This window comes from Clarias gariepinus, chromosome 6, assembly GCF_024256425.1.
Source record: "Clarias gariepinus isolate MV-2021 ecotype Netherlands chromosome 6, CGAR_prim_01v2, whole genome shotgun sequence".
In the NCBI taxonomy this organism is placed as follows: Eukaryota; Metazoa; Chordata; class Actinopteri; order Siluriformes; family Clariidae; genus Clarias; species Clarias gariepinus.
The window spans coordinates 40112553-40129593 of NC_071105.1; the positions used below are offsets into that span (position 1 = coordinate 40112553).

General features: G+C 39.7%; 1 protein-coding gene across 2 annotated transcripts in view; it reads right to left on the minus strand.

Moving 5' to 3' along the window:
• Positions 1–1292: 1292 nt before the first annotated feature.
• Positions 1293–17041, minus strand: part of septin9b (septin 9b) — a 30597-nt gene continuing 14848 nt past the window's right edge. The window contains exons 1-10 of one of the 2 annotated variants that reach the window (XM_053499275.1): positions 14025–14165; positions 6518–6682; positions 6035–6163; positions 5225–5306; positions 4964–5101; positions 4453–4570; positions 4182–4277; positions 3534–3630; positions 3130–3181; positions 1293–3048 (exon numbers count right to left, since the gene is read on the minus strand). In XM_053499275.1, coding sequence (XP_053355250.1) covers positions 2919–3048; positions 3130–3181; positions 3534–3630; positions 4182–4277; positions 4453–4570; positions 4964–5101; positions 5225–5306; positions 6035–6163; positions 6518–6650 — 975 coding nt within the window. In that variant the 5' untranslated portion in view covers positions 6651–6682; positions 14025–14165 and the 3' untranslated portion in view covers positions 1293–2918. Of the gene's footprint in view, positions 3049–3129; positions 3182–3533; positions 3631–4181; positions 4278–4452; positions 4571–4963; positions 5102–5224; positions 5307–6034; positions 6164–6517; positions 6683–14024; positions 14166–17041 lie in introns of those variants that run through there. The other variant, XM_053499273.1, reaches the window with a different exon arrangement.

A 17041-nucleotide genomic window follows, 5' to 3' on the forward strand; every position in this document is an offset into this window, starting at 1 on the left:
ACTATTCTTAGATTTGTTCAAGTTTTGTACAGTGGTACCTTGGATAACGAGCATAATTCGTTCTGGAAGCGGGCTCGTATTTCAAACACTCAAATATCAAAGCAAAAGATTAGACACTCAAATTATTCGTTCCACAGCCCCAATAAATAAATACATACAAATAATTAATACAAAATATAAAGTAAAATGCGCAGGCATTGTGTGTGTGTGTGTGTGTGTGTGTATACAGTATATGTGTGTGTGTGTGTGTGTGTGTGTGTTTGTGTATGTCTGTGAATCTAAAGTAAGTGAAGAGGAGGAATCAGTCCCTCCCATCTCCCCCTTCTATTTAACACACACACACACACACACACATTAACGGAAATCTTGTTTTAGCTAAAAAATTAGGACGTAGGGAACAGATTATAAGAAATAGGGAATATATAAGGGAATAGGGAATAGGGAAAGATTGAAATAGCAAATAGGAAGTAGGAAATAGGGAGTGAGCATTACTGACACTTTTTGGTGCTGCTATCCTGTTACTCTTCTGAATATTTCTTACACCATACATATACATCCGTCTATCCATCCAGGAACCTCTGTAGTCCAACTAGGGACCTCATTTTTACAACCGCAGTAAGGAGTAGGGAATAGGACATCGTTTTGCGACACATTTTTGTCCTTCAGCAGAAGAGAAGACACTCTGAGGTGTGAATCTGAGACAGCAGCAGCAGCAGCAGCTCCCCCTTCGTCTCTGTCCTCATCTACATTTCAATCAATTTGCATCTGATTCTTAATCAAAAGGAGTGTTGCTCATTTACATGTGGGCGTGGCTACAACAGAACCACGCCCCTTGATTTGAGAGTTTGGCAGCGAGCCAGAAGTCAAGGACGATTCATTGACAAAATTACACACACATGGAAATGTGTGTGTGTGTGTGTGTTTGAAAAATTATTTTCCTTAAAATAACAACAGTGATTTTGTACCAGGAATATAACCCTGACTCTAATGATACAGAGACACATCATATTAAAATGGCCTTAATAAACATTATAACTATAATGAACATAATTAACATGCGTTATTTTTTAGCATTCAGTGTCGCTGAGCCAAAAAACCCAGACCTGAGAAAAAGCATTACATTTAATTTTATAATGACGTGCAGTGACATCACCTGGTCCACTGTAGGGCAGCAGGCAGGGCTGAAGTTACAGGAGGCTTAATGACACCCAGTGGGCGCTTATCGTTATCAGGGGGCGGGGCCAGAGCTGTGGCTAATATAGAGAATTTATAATAATGGCCATACATTTACATCAATTTGCATAATTTATTGTAAAAAGCATATAGACATACAAATAATATTAACAGATATCGACCGTTTTGTTTATTAAATTTACATAAAACCAGATAATGCTTTGTTTTAACGTGTTAGTTTACGCTAATCAAAAATTTGGTAATTTATATTTACAAATGGTAGTATGATGCATATGCTAATTAGACACTAATCAGATAAACTGCAGAGGATTTTATTGAGTAATAATGTAAACAGATTCATTCAGGGTTCAAAAAACATTTATTTAGCTTACATCAATGCACACATACGCACGCACACACACACACACACACTCGCACACTCAGCTATCAAACACAGCATGATATTAGCAAACACTGGCATGAATGTAAAGCTAATTAAACCATGACGAGAATGCAAATAAACCACGTGAAGAGACTTCAGCAAACATAATGACATAAAATATACCCTTAATTTCACTTACACACGTACACTCAGACACGTACACACGCTCATACACACACACACACACATACACACACACACACACACAAGGTAAAAGATTTCCTTACAGAAAGTTTTTAATGTCTCCCAAACAACACAAACACAACGTAAAGCTGAAATATTCAATGGCACTGAGGGAAGCGAAAAGGAAACATGCTAACGTTGCTAAAAACGTGCAGTAATGTCAGTTAGCATGCTAATGCATAACACGGCTAGCATGATGCCAGGTGATTACACGTTTAAAAAAAATAATAAACAAACAAAAAATACTTATTGAAGGTTTCAGATCATTTGTGTGTGAATGTGGACCCAACTGGAACGCAGCTTCTTCCTGCTCGAAAGTTCTGTTTAACTTTTTAAAGGAAAAAAAAAAGATTTTGGCACAAAATAATTAAATTACGTCATGATGTCACTATGCTAACACTAACTATCCAGCACACACACTGAAACAACACATTTTTATCCCCTAACGAACCTAATGGCTAGCTGGCTAACTCGGCTAACTCACATTTTGGTCTTTGGTTAATCCTAGTTAGCTTAGCTATTGTTAACATTCTAACTAGCAGTGATGGCTAACTCAGTATGCTATGACTAGCAAGCTAAACTATTTAATAATAATAACATAAACACTTCTATTCAGCGTTTGCTGAGATAAATTATACATCTTGATGTAATAACAATAATGTTTCATGTTTATATACATAAATATAAAATGTACATGGCTAATTAATTTTTATTTGCAAACTACAGTTCAGCGGATAGATCAGCTAGCGGGCTGGCGAGGTAGCGAAGACGTGTTTCAGGTTTCAGATTGCTTTTGTTATCGAGTCGTGCTTCAAAATGACCTAGAGTTGGCTTATCGGGTTGTGTTAGCGCTAGCAAGCTAATGTCAGCCTGGTTACATCATAACACAATTTTAATATTTTAAAAGATTTTTCAAGTTTTACATCATCGCTCTGAGAGAAAAGGGCTGGAAATAGACGTTTAGACAGCAAGCATAATGATAAAGACACACACACACACACACACGCACACACACTTCACTTTTACATCAGAGAGTATTAACATTTCTACTGTCCACATGTTGGAGATGGAGAAACGGAGTGATGGATGGACAGATCGGACCGACAGATCGGACCGACAGCTACATCTCGTGTGAGAGCACTTCGTCGGCGTCTCCGTTGGCGTGTGTGTTGCTCTCGTTGAGTCGGCGAACGCGGTACACCTCATAGTGAATACTGCTGGTGATGTCCTTCAGATTCTGCATGTGCGTCCTGAGACAGAGCAATTATTTACCTGTTTGTTTGTCTTATTTATTTGTTTATTTGCTTGGTATCTCATTATTTGATTCTCACCTGATGAGCAAATCCCGCAGATATGCAAACTCACAGTGCGCTATGTTCTCCACTGTAACACAACACACACACAATATCACTTTATCATTTTCTCTTAAATCCTTTTTTATCTTTTCCTATAATTTAATCCAAGAATTTCTCTTTCATTATGTCTATATACAGAAATTAATAAATATGCATGATAAATGATATGGCTGTATTTCCTCTGTGTTCCTCCAGGTGGCAGTGCAACACAGAGCTGCACCATTCATAAAGACACCCGGAACCCAATAACATGAACTGGTCATCTGATCTCATCTTTATAAATCGAGCTGACAGATTAAGGTCATGTAATTAAATATTACGACTGTTTTTATAATATATATATTTTTCCTGTGTGTGTGTCTGGGTGTGTGTTTTCTTACCTTCTACTGTGCCCCATCGTGTCTTTCTACCCAGAAGTCTCTTCCCATTGACCTGGTACTCCTGATCACTGCCAACCACAGCAAAGGGTATCATGTCCTACACACACACACACACACACACACACACACACACACACTTAGAGGCTTGTACAGTGGTCCTCAATATACGCTTGGTAATTTGGTATCATAGTCAAAATACTGGTATAGAAATAGTATATAAAAAATAGATTGTAAATGTAAATATATTTTGCGACCTCATATATTATTCTCTGCCACCCCATATAAACCCCTTTGCCACCCCATATGGACCACCATGCCACCCCATATAAACCCCTTTGCCACCCCATATGGACCTCCTTGCCACCCCATATAAACCCCTTTGCCACCCCATATAAACCCCTTTGTCACCCCATATAGACCCCTTGCCAGCTCATATAAACCCTTTTGGACCCCCTTGCCACCCAATATAAACCCCTTTGCCACCCCATATGGAACCCCTTGCCACCCCATATACACCCCCTTGCCAACCCATATAAACCCCTTTCCCACCCCATATGGACCCCCTTGCCACCCGTATAAACCCCTTTGCCACCCCGTATAAACCCCTTTGCCACCCCATATGGACCCCCTTTGCCATCCAAACCTCACCCTGATCTTGTTGTTGATCATTCTGTCCTCTGTATCCTCATCAAACTCTGTCTGAGGGTAAACTTCAATCTCATTGGCCCGCAGATCCTCTCTGATCTACACACACACATAAACACACACACACACACATTCAGAGGAAGCAAACAATAAATGTCTTCACCTTCTACCAGACAGGAAGTAACACTAAAAGTGTGTTAAACCAACTGAAACTTTATGTTTAGTGTGTGTGTGTGTGTGTGTGTGTGTGTGTGTTTGTGTGTGTGAAATTCACCTTCTTTTTAAAGAAGTCTCTCTCCTCCAGCGTCAATGTGTCAGCTTTAGCGATAACTGGAACAATGTTCACCACTTTACTCAGGTGCCTCATGAACTCAATGTCGATTGGCCGCAAACTAAAAGTCACACACACACACACACACACAGACACACACACACACACATACACACACACACACACAGAACTATTGTAACTACTGAAGTAGACACGCTGTAAAGACACAAATATAAAACTATAAAACGTAGTGAGATTTAGCAGGAAAAAGTTTTTTCTATCAAGTTTTCGGACGCGTCCTCTGTCCCGTGTGTGTGAGCTTAAAAACATCGGCCACACAAACACAAAGCTCCGCCCACAAATAGTTTAAGCAAGAACTTAAACGGTTCCTGTAACTATGGCACACTTCCTGTTTTAGAAACACATCGTGATCTGCAGATCTACTTCTGGGTAACTATTAATCTCATCCGCATGTAGTGTGTGTGTGTGTGTGTGTGTGTGTGTGTGTGTGTACCAGTGTCCTGTTGGCGGGATGAAGTAAATGCAGCAGTGTACACGTGTGTCTGGAATTTTCTTCTTCCTGCTGATGTTGACCTCCTCCTGCAGAAATGCCTCGTACTGCTCGTTAATGAACTTCATGATTGGCATCCAGCTACAGAGCGCGCGCACACACACACACACACACACACACACCCACACACACACACACAGATACTTAGAACATCGTTTAAACTTCAGCCATCCTACAGAGACACAAGTGTGTGAGTTCTCGTACCAGTTCTCGTTGTTGATCTGATCTCCGAATCCTGGTGTGTCGATCACCGTCAGCTTCATCCTCACACCTTTCTCTTCAATGTCTGTTACACACACACACACACACACACACAGTCTGTATAATTATTTGTGAAACCTGATTATTTTACATAGAAGTAAATTTGTCTTACAGATTTTCTTCGAAGGGTGCACAAACTTTTGCACTCCACATACAGTATTAATTTTTAAAAATTACTTCAATTTTTTAATTGTTCACACAGATCAAACGAGCAGGCAGAGGACCAGCTGTCAATCAACCACCTCATTATTTCAATGCATTTATTTCAAATAATTCAATAAAGGAAATAATTAAGGAAAGTTTTTATATATATATATTGATATGGGTGGGTGGGGCTGCAATTTGTACAACAGCCACAAGGGGGAGTGGATCAGCTCACCTACAGTCAGCTTTCTGCATATTCAGTACAGACAGATGAATAGAAGGGTGATACATGTATATGAATTAAAAAGTAGACAGACAGACAGATAGATAGATAGATAGATAGATAGATAGATAGATAGATAGATAGACAAGCAATCAGACAGAAAAACAGACAGATGGATACACTGACATACACAGAGACAGAAAAATAGATAGACAACAGACAGACGAATAAATAATAAACAGACTGACAGACAGCTAGGCAGGCAGACAGATGGATAGATAGACAGATGTAATTTATTTATGTTCAAGGGGAAGTATGTGGTTATGTAGTGCAAATGTTTGTGTGTGTGTGTGTGTGTGTGTGTGTGTGTGTACTGTGTCTCTCACCATGGCTGATGGATTTGATCTCAATGGTTTGGGGAATTCTCTCCTCGTCGCCCGGCATCACTGACCTGCGGCTCACTTTAGACTTGAACAAAGTGTTAATGAGCGTGGATTTACCAAGACCACTCTGACCTGCAACACACACACACACACACACACACACACACACGACCTGAATATTCACATGACTCACATTACTGTAACTCTCGGAGTTTAATGTTTTTAAAACAAAGCATGTGCTGTGCTGCACTTTTCCAAGTGTTTGATTCCTCTTCTTCCTCCTACATAATAAATGCATCTTGTGTAAACTGTAAAAAGATTACAGCTTCGCCTCTGACTCCTACAACCCACTGACACTGGAGACTCCTTACATACAGGTTAAATAAACACCCCCTTACTGGTAGAGGTCGCTGTGATCGAGCTGTTTCTATAGAAACTCGCTCTACTGTCAGAGCTGCTGTGATAGAAAAATGAATTAACACTCACCCACTACCATGATGTTGAGCTCGAAGCCCTGCTTCATCGCTTTCCTCCTCATCTGCTCCAAAATGGCGTCGATGCCCACATAGCTGAGGTCCGCCGCCTTGTCTGCACCCTTGTCCACCCCCTTGTCTGCCATCTTGCCGTGGAAACCGGTGCTGATCTCTGATCCTGATGAACAACAAAATGCACGCTTAAAACCTTAAAACTCGTGAAACTTTAACATATTTTTTAGAACACTGTATTGCACTATTACTAGGGCATCACAATACCAGTTACGCTATCGGTTACACTAACACACACACACACACACAAACAATGACAATGATCAAAACAGATGTCGTATTCATCACTAAAGTAAATTCAGCTCTTCCAGTAACGATGCTAGAGGCAGAGAGAGTGAAAGTAGATGCAAAAACATGAAAAAGAAATGTCTACCACGTGCCAATCTGACAGACGTGTACAAACACAGATGATTGATTACAACTTAACGCGTGATGCAATTCATAACAACGTAAATTAGAGCAGATAAAAACACGCCGGGAATTTCACATCAAGTATTCAAGACCTGTTTTCACCTGTAACGTCTAAAAAAAATAAAACACTACACATGCAACTGTGTAACTGCTGTCTCGCCACAGTCTGCTCTCCTCATGGGCTGTGTGGGAATCAGGAACCATCTGAACAGCAAAATGAAACCATCAAACCAGACATGGACCCAATACCTATTCAATCCAATACCTTCACATACTGCACTACTCTGACCTATTACCGTACAACCTTGGCAACCTTTGAGACGAATACACCAAAGACTGTTGGTGTCAAAGACTTGGTTTGAGAAAATGTTGAATGAGATGACCACCCTCTGTGGAGAATGTGCAGGTTCTCACGGCTGCCAGGAGCAAGGTGTCGACATCCAATCAACTACTCAGTGTTGATATGCAGATGTTTTCCATAATGGGCAACCACTGTTGGATGTACGAAGTAGGTAAGACAGGTCTTCTCAAATCCTCCACTGAGAATTCTATCATAGACACAAAGCCAGCAAATGGAATGATTGAAGAAACACTATTCCAACCTCTGCTCAAAGAGAGACCACCATGTCTTCTTCATCGCCTGATGGTCTCAAATGCTTGCCGACTATAAAAAAGGTTCTCTACAACTCTCCACAGCTAAAAGCTCTCAGTGGAATCTGATCAATCACTGCATGTAGTCCTGCACCAATGCTAGCAAGAAGGATCTGTACCATAGGACATAAGGGATGCAAAAACTTTCACAATCTACAAGAACAAAGGCAAGAGAATCGACTGAAACAACTGCAGCACCATCGGCCTCTTCAGCATCACTGGCCATTTGCTCAGGTCTTTTGCACCCACTTTCATAAGCTGGCAGAACATTTTACCCCCAAATCTCAGTGTAGCATTCAAGCCAAATGTTCTACAGTACAGTACATGGTTTTCTCTCTTCATCAACTCCAGGAGAAGTGTAGAGGACATCAAACAAACCTGTGTATACTGTAGTTTTCACCAACCTCACAAAAACAATCATTTGTTTAGCAGACATAATCCTAATCAAGATTCTATCAAGTATTCTATCAGGCATCACCTGCTCAGCACAACTATAGAGCACGGCCACGTCCTTGACACAGCCACAAAGGAGGCCATGAAGTTCATTGGTGGTTCCTCTGAGCCCGTCAGGATTTGTAGCAGTGTCCAACAAGGTGCGGTGTAGTTACTCATATTGGGATCCTGAGGACTTCAGAAAAATGGATCTACTTTTATACCAGGTCAACCCACAGGCCTTTAAACTTCGTCCACATCAGAGCCAAGACAAAGAGACATGAAGTCCTTTTCAGGAAAAGTTATCACACCAGTTATCACTATCAATTACTCTCAAACTGATTTCTCCATCCATAAACCTCTCTTAGATCCACCATTACTGACAACCATCACCTTGAGACAGAAAGAGGGTGAGGAAAGCTTTATGACTCACCCACTTCACCACTGGAGTACAAAGCGACCCTAAGCTGATGCTGAAAACCAAGATGGAAGAGCACAGCACCTGTGCCATTATGGACAACTTATCACAGACAGAAGACATAACAGACTCCATTTGAGGAGCATCTAACCTAACCTGGGTAAATACTGGTGGTACAGAGTTTTCAACGCCGAGGTCCTGTCCTGTCCTAGCATGTTCACGTTGCTCTGACAAAACAGGGACATGTCCACATTTCAGGATAGTAGGATAGTGGATACATGAACCTTATTAACTAACAGCTAACTGTCCCAATATTACTGATGAGCATAAGGGTTTATTAGCCATAGATGGCCAAGGTGTTGGCTGGCTAATTCAGTGACATTAATTGGACAAAAATAAATGTTAGCATGCACTGATTGCATAAATTACACTAATAAGTGTTAGCAACTTAGCAAACCTAACTTTGAAGATTTGCTAGCATGATTGCCGCTAATTCAGCGCACTTGCCTTGATAAGTTAGCATTAGCTCAGTTTTTACACAGAAATGAATATAACATTCCCTCTATGACAAACAATATGAATTATGCATGGCTATTTATGAATATTTATTATTTTAATTTATTTAAAATATTTTTGTATACAAAAGGGAGGGAAACTGAAGACAGGAAATCAGAGAACGATTTCGGCTGAAACACTGAGAGCAACTGTGACTGAAAACCAAGTGACACACACACACACACACACACACACCTGCTGCGGCCATCTGCTTGCATACTCTCTCTCTATCACACAAACACAAACACACACACACACACACACACACTCATACACCATAGATGAGCTGATAGTGTGATTCAAAGAGCTGATTCAGACTCAGACCGTTTAATAGGTTTAAATGCAAATAGACACACACACACACACACACACACACACAAAAGTGTGCACATGCTGAAACCACAACACATGCCCAAAGCATCCCAAACCTTTTTGACAAACATGCATGCTAAAACACACACATGGTGAAACACTGACATAGATACACATATGCACGAACACACACTGTAACATCCGTCACTAAAACACACACACACACACACTTCAAGATCATTTCGAACTCCACTACCTCTCTCTCTCTCTCACACACAAACATACACACATACACTCAGAAACACAAACACACAAAATCTCAAATGTCAACAGAAGTTAAAAGCGGCCCAAACTTCTAAACACACACACACACACACACACACACACACACACACGTCAGAGTGAAAACAGACACAGGATGAGTGTTTAACGGTTCTGTGCTTTTTCTTTCAGCTCTGAGATAAACACACACACACACACACAAACCAAACACACACACACACACACACACGTAGGGATTACTTTGTGATCTTCAGCCTTTTAACATTCAGTAAAGTTTATTTAATGCTATAAGGCAGATCTGCTGTAGTTTAGCTCACAAGTTTATAACTAAGTCAGCGACTAGGCTAGTAAGAGTGACTCTTAACCCGTCATCATACAATCATGCTAATTTGTGAGTTGTTGACAATGCTAGGTGACGGTCATGCTAGTTAACTATTATAATTTATAAGTTTGTTAGTTGTTAGAATATTGCTATTTTGCGATAAGGCTAATTTTAGACTAAGACAATTCATAAGTTGATAAGTTAACTGTATAACCGGTTTTATTGTATTTCTAATTTATGAGAATTTTTACCACAATGCTTGGTTACTATAATGTTAAGGTGTAAAGTAAATAATTTATTATACTGTGATGCTATTGTACTGCAATGCCGTAGCGCTCATTTAATGCTAGTCTTCTATAATGCTAGTTTGCTATCGTGCTAGTTTACGCTATGGTTAACAATATTGCTAGTTTATTCTAGTTTACCACAATGTCAGTTTGCTATATTGATAGTTTATTCTAAAGGTAGCTATATCGCTAGTTTATTGCTATAATGTTTAATGCTAATAAGCTGTGACACAAACTGCCATTTTTTTGGTACATTTTCAATAGCATATCAAACAAATCTGGTCTGCGAATTAAAGTAACCAACTGCTTGGTCAACTCCACACAACTCCAAACTCCACACACACACACACACAGACACAGAGAGGAGGAAGTGGTCGTAATGTTTTACAGGGTGCACTTTCTCCAAGTTGATATATGAGGGTCTGAATGAGAGTAAACGGTTCAGTAAAGCAGACAGGAAGTGCAGCAGGATGAAGACGATTTCACCGCAAGATGAAACGTTTCTCCTCACGCTACGTCTTTGGATTAATTAAATGCCATCGTGTGATATTTAAGACTTCTCTCGGATCCTGACTCGGAGGGTTTTCTGACATAATGTTTAATATATTCATTAATTTATTCATAGTTTTAAATTTTTAATTTGTATATGTAAAAGTTTTTTTGGTAAATTTTGAAACTTAATTTATTTTCTGTTGAAGATTTCAGTACTAAATGATTTGGGCGAGGGGCTTGTTCAGTTTGTGATGTCACGAAATAATCTCCATGGCTTTCGAGCAAGCATATTCAATATGCAAATTTCCAGCTAGAATTTACATGCTATGCTAGCTAGGAATTTTATCAAATGTTGGTTGTCCCAATAAAATTAATAATCATACAAATATAAATTTCTTTTGCCATCGGTTGGTTTGATTTTGAGGAATGTCACTAAACCACTTCATCTGTCACCTCCTGCTTCTCCAAAACCCCCCACTAGATGTGACCTTTGACCCCTTGCACTACTAGAGCAGATGTTGAGGGAGTGTTTATGTTCCTCTGTGGGTTTGTGGGATTTTTGAGAAGTTCACAAAGGCACAAAGAACTACACGGTTCCTGCTACAGAGTTCCTGATTTATCCTGATGTATCCTGACTGTGTGCACCATGCTGCACACACATGCTAACATTTCCACATTGTGTGCAGTGTTTTTTGAATATTGCAGAAACATTATCCCCCAACCTTACGACCAATAAACAACATTTCCTACATTAACCTCAAATATTTAGCGGTTTACAGAAAAGTGCTAATGCTGCAGCAGGAAGGACAAGGTTACTGGAACTAAAAGCATCCCTGGTTCCTCCAGTGGAAATATAAAGTTTGTGGGGTCATAACAAAAAGTTTGTGAGGTAAAGTCATAACGTAATTTGTTTAAAGAATTGCAAGCTTTTAAAGCTTATTCATGACATAAAGCTAATATCTCTCATTATGGCTTTATCCATAACCATGTTACTTAAGTTAGCAATCGATGCTAAGTGTAATTACAGTGTAATTTTAGCCCTATAAAGTATGTTTTAACTAATTTAGCAGCACAATTGAGGTAAATGTTCATGTTCAGAATGGCTCTGCCACGTTTCCATGGTTGCCATGTCTACGCTAGCTAGCCAAATCATTAGCCTCAGTCAGTCAGTCAATGTCAGTCTATCAGTTAGCTTATAATCTGTGAGTATATTTACCCTATGTTAGCAAATGTCGACACTGAGAAGGAATTTCTGAAACCTCAACTTGTTGAAGAAGCTCGTACGACAGGACGGAAACTGAAGCAAAACCACAGTCTAAACCATAACGACTTCCTCTCATCACAAACAAGGAAAAAAATCAACAGAAAACATATACACTAATGCACACCTGATATTATCTTTCTCTCTCTCTCTCTCTTACACACACACACACATTTTGTACTGTAACCTATGTAAATGAAAGAATAAGTAATGTGAGTAAAGGTAAATCTATAGCTGTATCCGGTTAATTTCTCATGGGGGGGAGGGGGGGCGGTTAATACTGAACTTCAATTCATCAGAAGTAACTGCGAACCTAAACTCAGAAGTTTTGTCCAGACGTTACATGAGAGTTACACACGAGTGGGCGGATCCAAAATGCTGATATTATAATGCTAATATCTGAGCTACTTCACTAAAATGCTAATATACTAATAATTTGTTAAACAGTTCAAATATTAACATTAAAGTTAACTTTCATTACATTTAATTAGTATATTTAACTAAATTATAAACTAGCATTAGAGAAAACCAAAGCATGATATCTAAAAAAATAAAGTGAAGACAGAGGGCTGGAGAGAGTGTTGGATGGAGTGTTGGATGGCGTGTTGGATGGAATGACGGTGAGTGCTAGATAGAGTGGTATAGATGAAATGCAGGATGAAATGCAGGATGGAATACTGGATGGATCGCTGGATGGAGTGCTGATGAGTGTTGGATGAAGTGCTAGTTGGAATGCTGGATGGAGTGCAAGACAGAGTGGTGGATGAAGACCTGGATGAGTGGTGGATGAAGTGATGGATGGAGTGCTTGATGAAGAGTTGGATGTTGTTGTGGATGGAGTGATTTATGAAGTGCTGGTTTCTGTGTCACTGAGTTTGGAAGTGACTGTGTTCAGTTAAACCTGTGATTAATCTGATCGTTAGAGTGAGCCATGTTCATACAGTAACATATGGCTGATATCTCAGACTACTGTTAGAGTTACAACACTCGCAAAACCTCCTCTTTCAGATCTCAGCACATTCGTCTTTTATTGTTCATATTTAAATTAATTTCCTTCTTCAGTCTGTATTTTCTATCCCTTATTATTTTCAGACATTTTTTAAAAAATTCGCCTAGTACTTTTCTTTTTTGGAATCATCTGCGTAACCCGACCCTGAACACCAGCAACTTTCCCCAGAGTGAACACTAACACCAACTCACAGCTCGGAACAGGAGCAAGAAAAAAAAAAAAGGATAAACCCGAAGATTTCAGCGAGTGTAGAGAGAAAAAGAGTGACAATGAAAGAGAAAGCAAGAGAGAAACACCAAAGGGAAAACTCAAGGGGAAAAAAGGATAAAAAAGAAGAAGAAACTAAACCAGACGAAAGGAATAAAATGAAAGGAGGAAAAGAAAAAAAGAAGAGGACAAGGCATGACTGTCACTAGAAAGTGGAGAAAGTGAGAGTTAAATATAAAAAATAAAGAGTTGGAGAGGATAAGATAAAGGAGAAGATAGAAAAAGAGAGCAGAAAAAGGGAAGCATGTGGGAGAAAAGAAAAGGAGGAAGAGGAGACAGTGATATGGGAAAGTGTGAGAACAAGACAGAAAGATATGGAAAAGAGAAAGAGGAAGTGATGGAGCATGGAATAGAGAGATGGACAGAGAGAGAGAGAGAGAGAAAGAGGGAGAGAAAGAGAGAACAGAAGAAAAGAGAGTTTAAAAGACAAAGGGAAAGGAAAAGAGGGTCAGTGAACACGTAAACTTCAGTTCGAGGAGCTCATCATCTGTTTCAGTGTATTGTGTGTGTGTGTGTGTGTGTGTGTTTTGAGGGACAGAGACACAATGCTGCTCAATACACGCTCCTGCCAAAAAAACTTCCCCCTGCCCCCTTCTTCCTCCTCACACTGGCAATCACCCAGTCAGGATACCTGACACACACACACACACACACACACACACACACACACACACATTCTCGAATAGAAAACCTATAAGGCTGTTTTGTTTAAAAAGAGAAGAGTATGAAGAACAGATCAGATGACTCACCCTTCTTCAGAACGCTGTCTCACTCTCTCTATCACTCTCTTTCCCTCCTTCTTGCACTCCCTCTCTTTTCCTCTCTCTCTCTCTCTCTCTCTCTCTCTGCTTACAACACCAGCTGGGCTCAGCTAGTACTCTCAGTCTACACCCCTTCTGGGTCACATGATTAGAGCCGGCCAGTCAGAACGCAGCTCTCTGTACGCTCAGACACTCAGTGGAGTAGGAAAAGTGCTCCATTCTTGTTCAAGTGTAACAATATGTACAGTGCAAACAAACAAACAAAGAACTAAATAAACAAAGTGAAGAAGTCAGCAATTATGTAAATAAGTAAACAAATGATGAAGTTCAAATTTTTGTTATGTGGACAAATAAATATGTATGTAAATGTGTAATGTAAAAGTAAATGCACATGCCAATTAAAAGAAACTGATGAAATATGTAAAGAACTCACTCACTCATCTTCTATACCACTTTATCCTGTATTCAGGGTCGCAGCGGGGGTGGCGGGTGTGGGGGGGGGTGGGGGTGTTGAAGGGGACAGGGGGACGGGGGAGACTTATGGCACGATGCGAGGAAACACCCTGGGCAGGCTGCCAATCCATCGCAGGGCACACACACACACACATACATGGGCGATTTTGGGAATGCCAATTAACCCAACCTACATGTCTTTGGACTGTGGGAGGAAACCCACCTCATGCACACAGAGACGGGAATCGAGCCTGGACCCTGGAGGTGCAAGGCGACAGTGCTAACCACTACACCACCGTGCCGCCTATGTAAAAACTATGTAAAGAAATTCAAATATGTAAGTATATATAAATAAAACAGAAAACATACATGTATATTTGTAAATGTCAATCAGGGTAAGGCCTTAATTCAGCAGAAATTTCATCAAAAGTCACAAGTTAACTTGAGCAACCCTCGTAAAGGAAAAAAGATGAGAAAATAAATGAGCAAGTAACTAAATGAATAAAGATGGTAGTATGTGGCTAATAATTAATCAACAAACAAACAAATAAATGCATATGCAAATAAATGAAGCATTAAATATGTTAACAAGCAAATTATGAAAAAAATATGTTTATAAATAAATAAATAATCAAAAAATGCAGTTTAAATGATTAAAAATGTGAATAACAAAGAATTTGCATAATTTAAAAAATGCTAAATATTGTTTTATTACACAAGTGTATTATTTTTAAACTTCAAGTGGAAATCCCCCTTAATCAGAAAGAACTGAGAAAAAACGAAAACTATGAAATGTCAGAGTGAAAACAGATTTAGGACGAGAGTGTAATGTTCAGAGAGAAAAAACGCAAACCACACACACACACACACACTCGCACACACGCACACACACACACACACACCACATGAGAAAAATGTGACATTTCTGTGTGTTTGTTAAACACAAAATAAAATAATGACGAGTTGAATGAGATTATTGTTGTAAGTTTGATCAGAGACATAAACCCTGAAGCACAGAGGGTTAAAGAGAGAGAGAGATAGAGATAGAGAGAGAGAGAGAGAGAGAGAGAGATAGCGCCTCATTTACATATGACTTCCTTTCCTTCCAACAAAGTGACTTCCTGTTTCTAATCACATATAAAACCACACACAGAAACACACACACACAGAAACACACACACACACATTTGAAGTGAAGTAAACTTAACTGTACTGTAAGTACCAGGAGTGTGAGGACAGCAATGTTAATGCTGTGATGCATGATGGGTAATCAGTGCTGTAATAGCACTAAACTGATCTTTAATTAGTGATCAGTTATAAAAGTGAGGGTGACTTCAGAGCCGGTCTTAATTTACAGACTGTAACTAAATACAGATACTGAATTTAGTTCCTCTTCCTGTAGGCCACCATGAGAACCGAGTGTGTGAGCGGAGTTTGGAATAATGCAGTCAGCAAAAGCATGGATTGGTCAAAAGCAGTTTTGTTTTCCAAATCAAACTCATACTAGCAAAAAAAAATATCAGCAGCATTAGTGCTGCATTCCAGATCACACACTGCTGCAATAATTAGTGTAAAAATTATAAACTGTTACAATTTGCTACTCCTTCTAATGGTGCACATAGTATGTGGTTTAATTGGGCAATTAAGCATCAATACTTATAAAATTCAGCTTTTAATTCAGTAATTCTAGTATTTTTTCACCACAAACACTGTTATGAGTCGTCCACTTTCACAGCAAGCTGTTTGACTGACGCCGCTCAACCACAGACTTTTTCTCCCGCGTATCAGCAAACTTAGACCTACAAAACTCAGACCTACTTTTTTGGGGTGGATTTTCCCAGATTTTCACCCTAATTTAGTCGTGTCCAATTCCTCCCCGTCACTAGGGGGCTCCCACATTAAGGCTACTACTACCACTCAGTCGGGAGGGCCGGAGACTATCACGTGTTTCCTTTGAACCACGTGACGCCAGCCCACCGCATCTTTTCGAACTGCTCGCTTACCCACAGTTGGGGGCGGTGTAACACACTCGGAGGACAGCGCTATCCGCTACTTCCGATGTCAGTCGATAAGATTAAAATGTAATGAAAAAAGGTTAATAAGACATTGTCCATGATATTAATCATAAGAAATATTGACATAAAAATAGAAATCTTGGTTAAACTTTAACCTCTAAGAGATACCTGACTGATGGTAAATTTTCATTGTTTAAAGTCTGTTTTAAGGCAACATCATGGTTAATGCATTAGCAAAAATATCTTTAACTTTGATGCATAGACCTCATGAAATGAAGTGAAGTGTTAAATCCAGGTTAGCTAAACTTCAGGTTAGGTACGCGGTCGACCAGCAGGGAAATAAAGTTAGTACTGTAAGCATTGTTGTGGAACGAACCTAATGCCTGATTAGATTCTTGACATTATCTTTCTAATGAATAATGTTTATAGCACCCCTCACTCGCGCAGATATGAACCTGATCGTCGGTGCCAAGATGGCCGCGGAGTGGACTGAAATCATGCGGAGCGTAGGATGTTGACACGTTCTTGGTGTAGCAG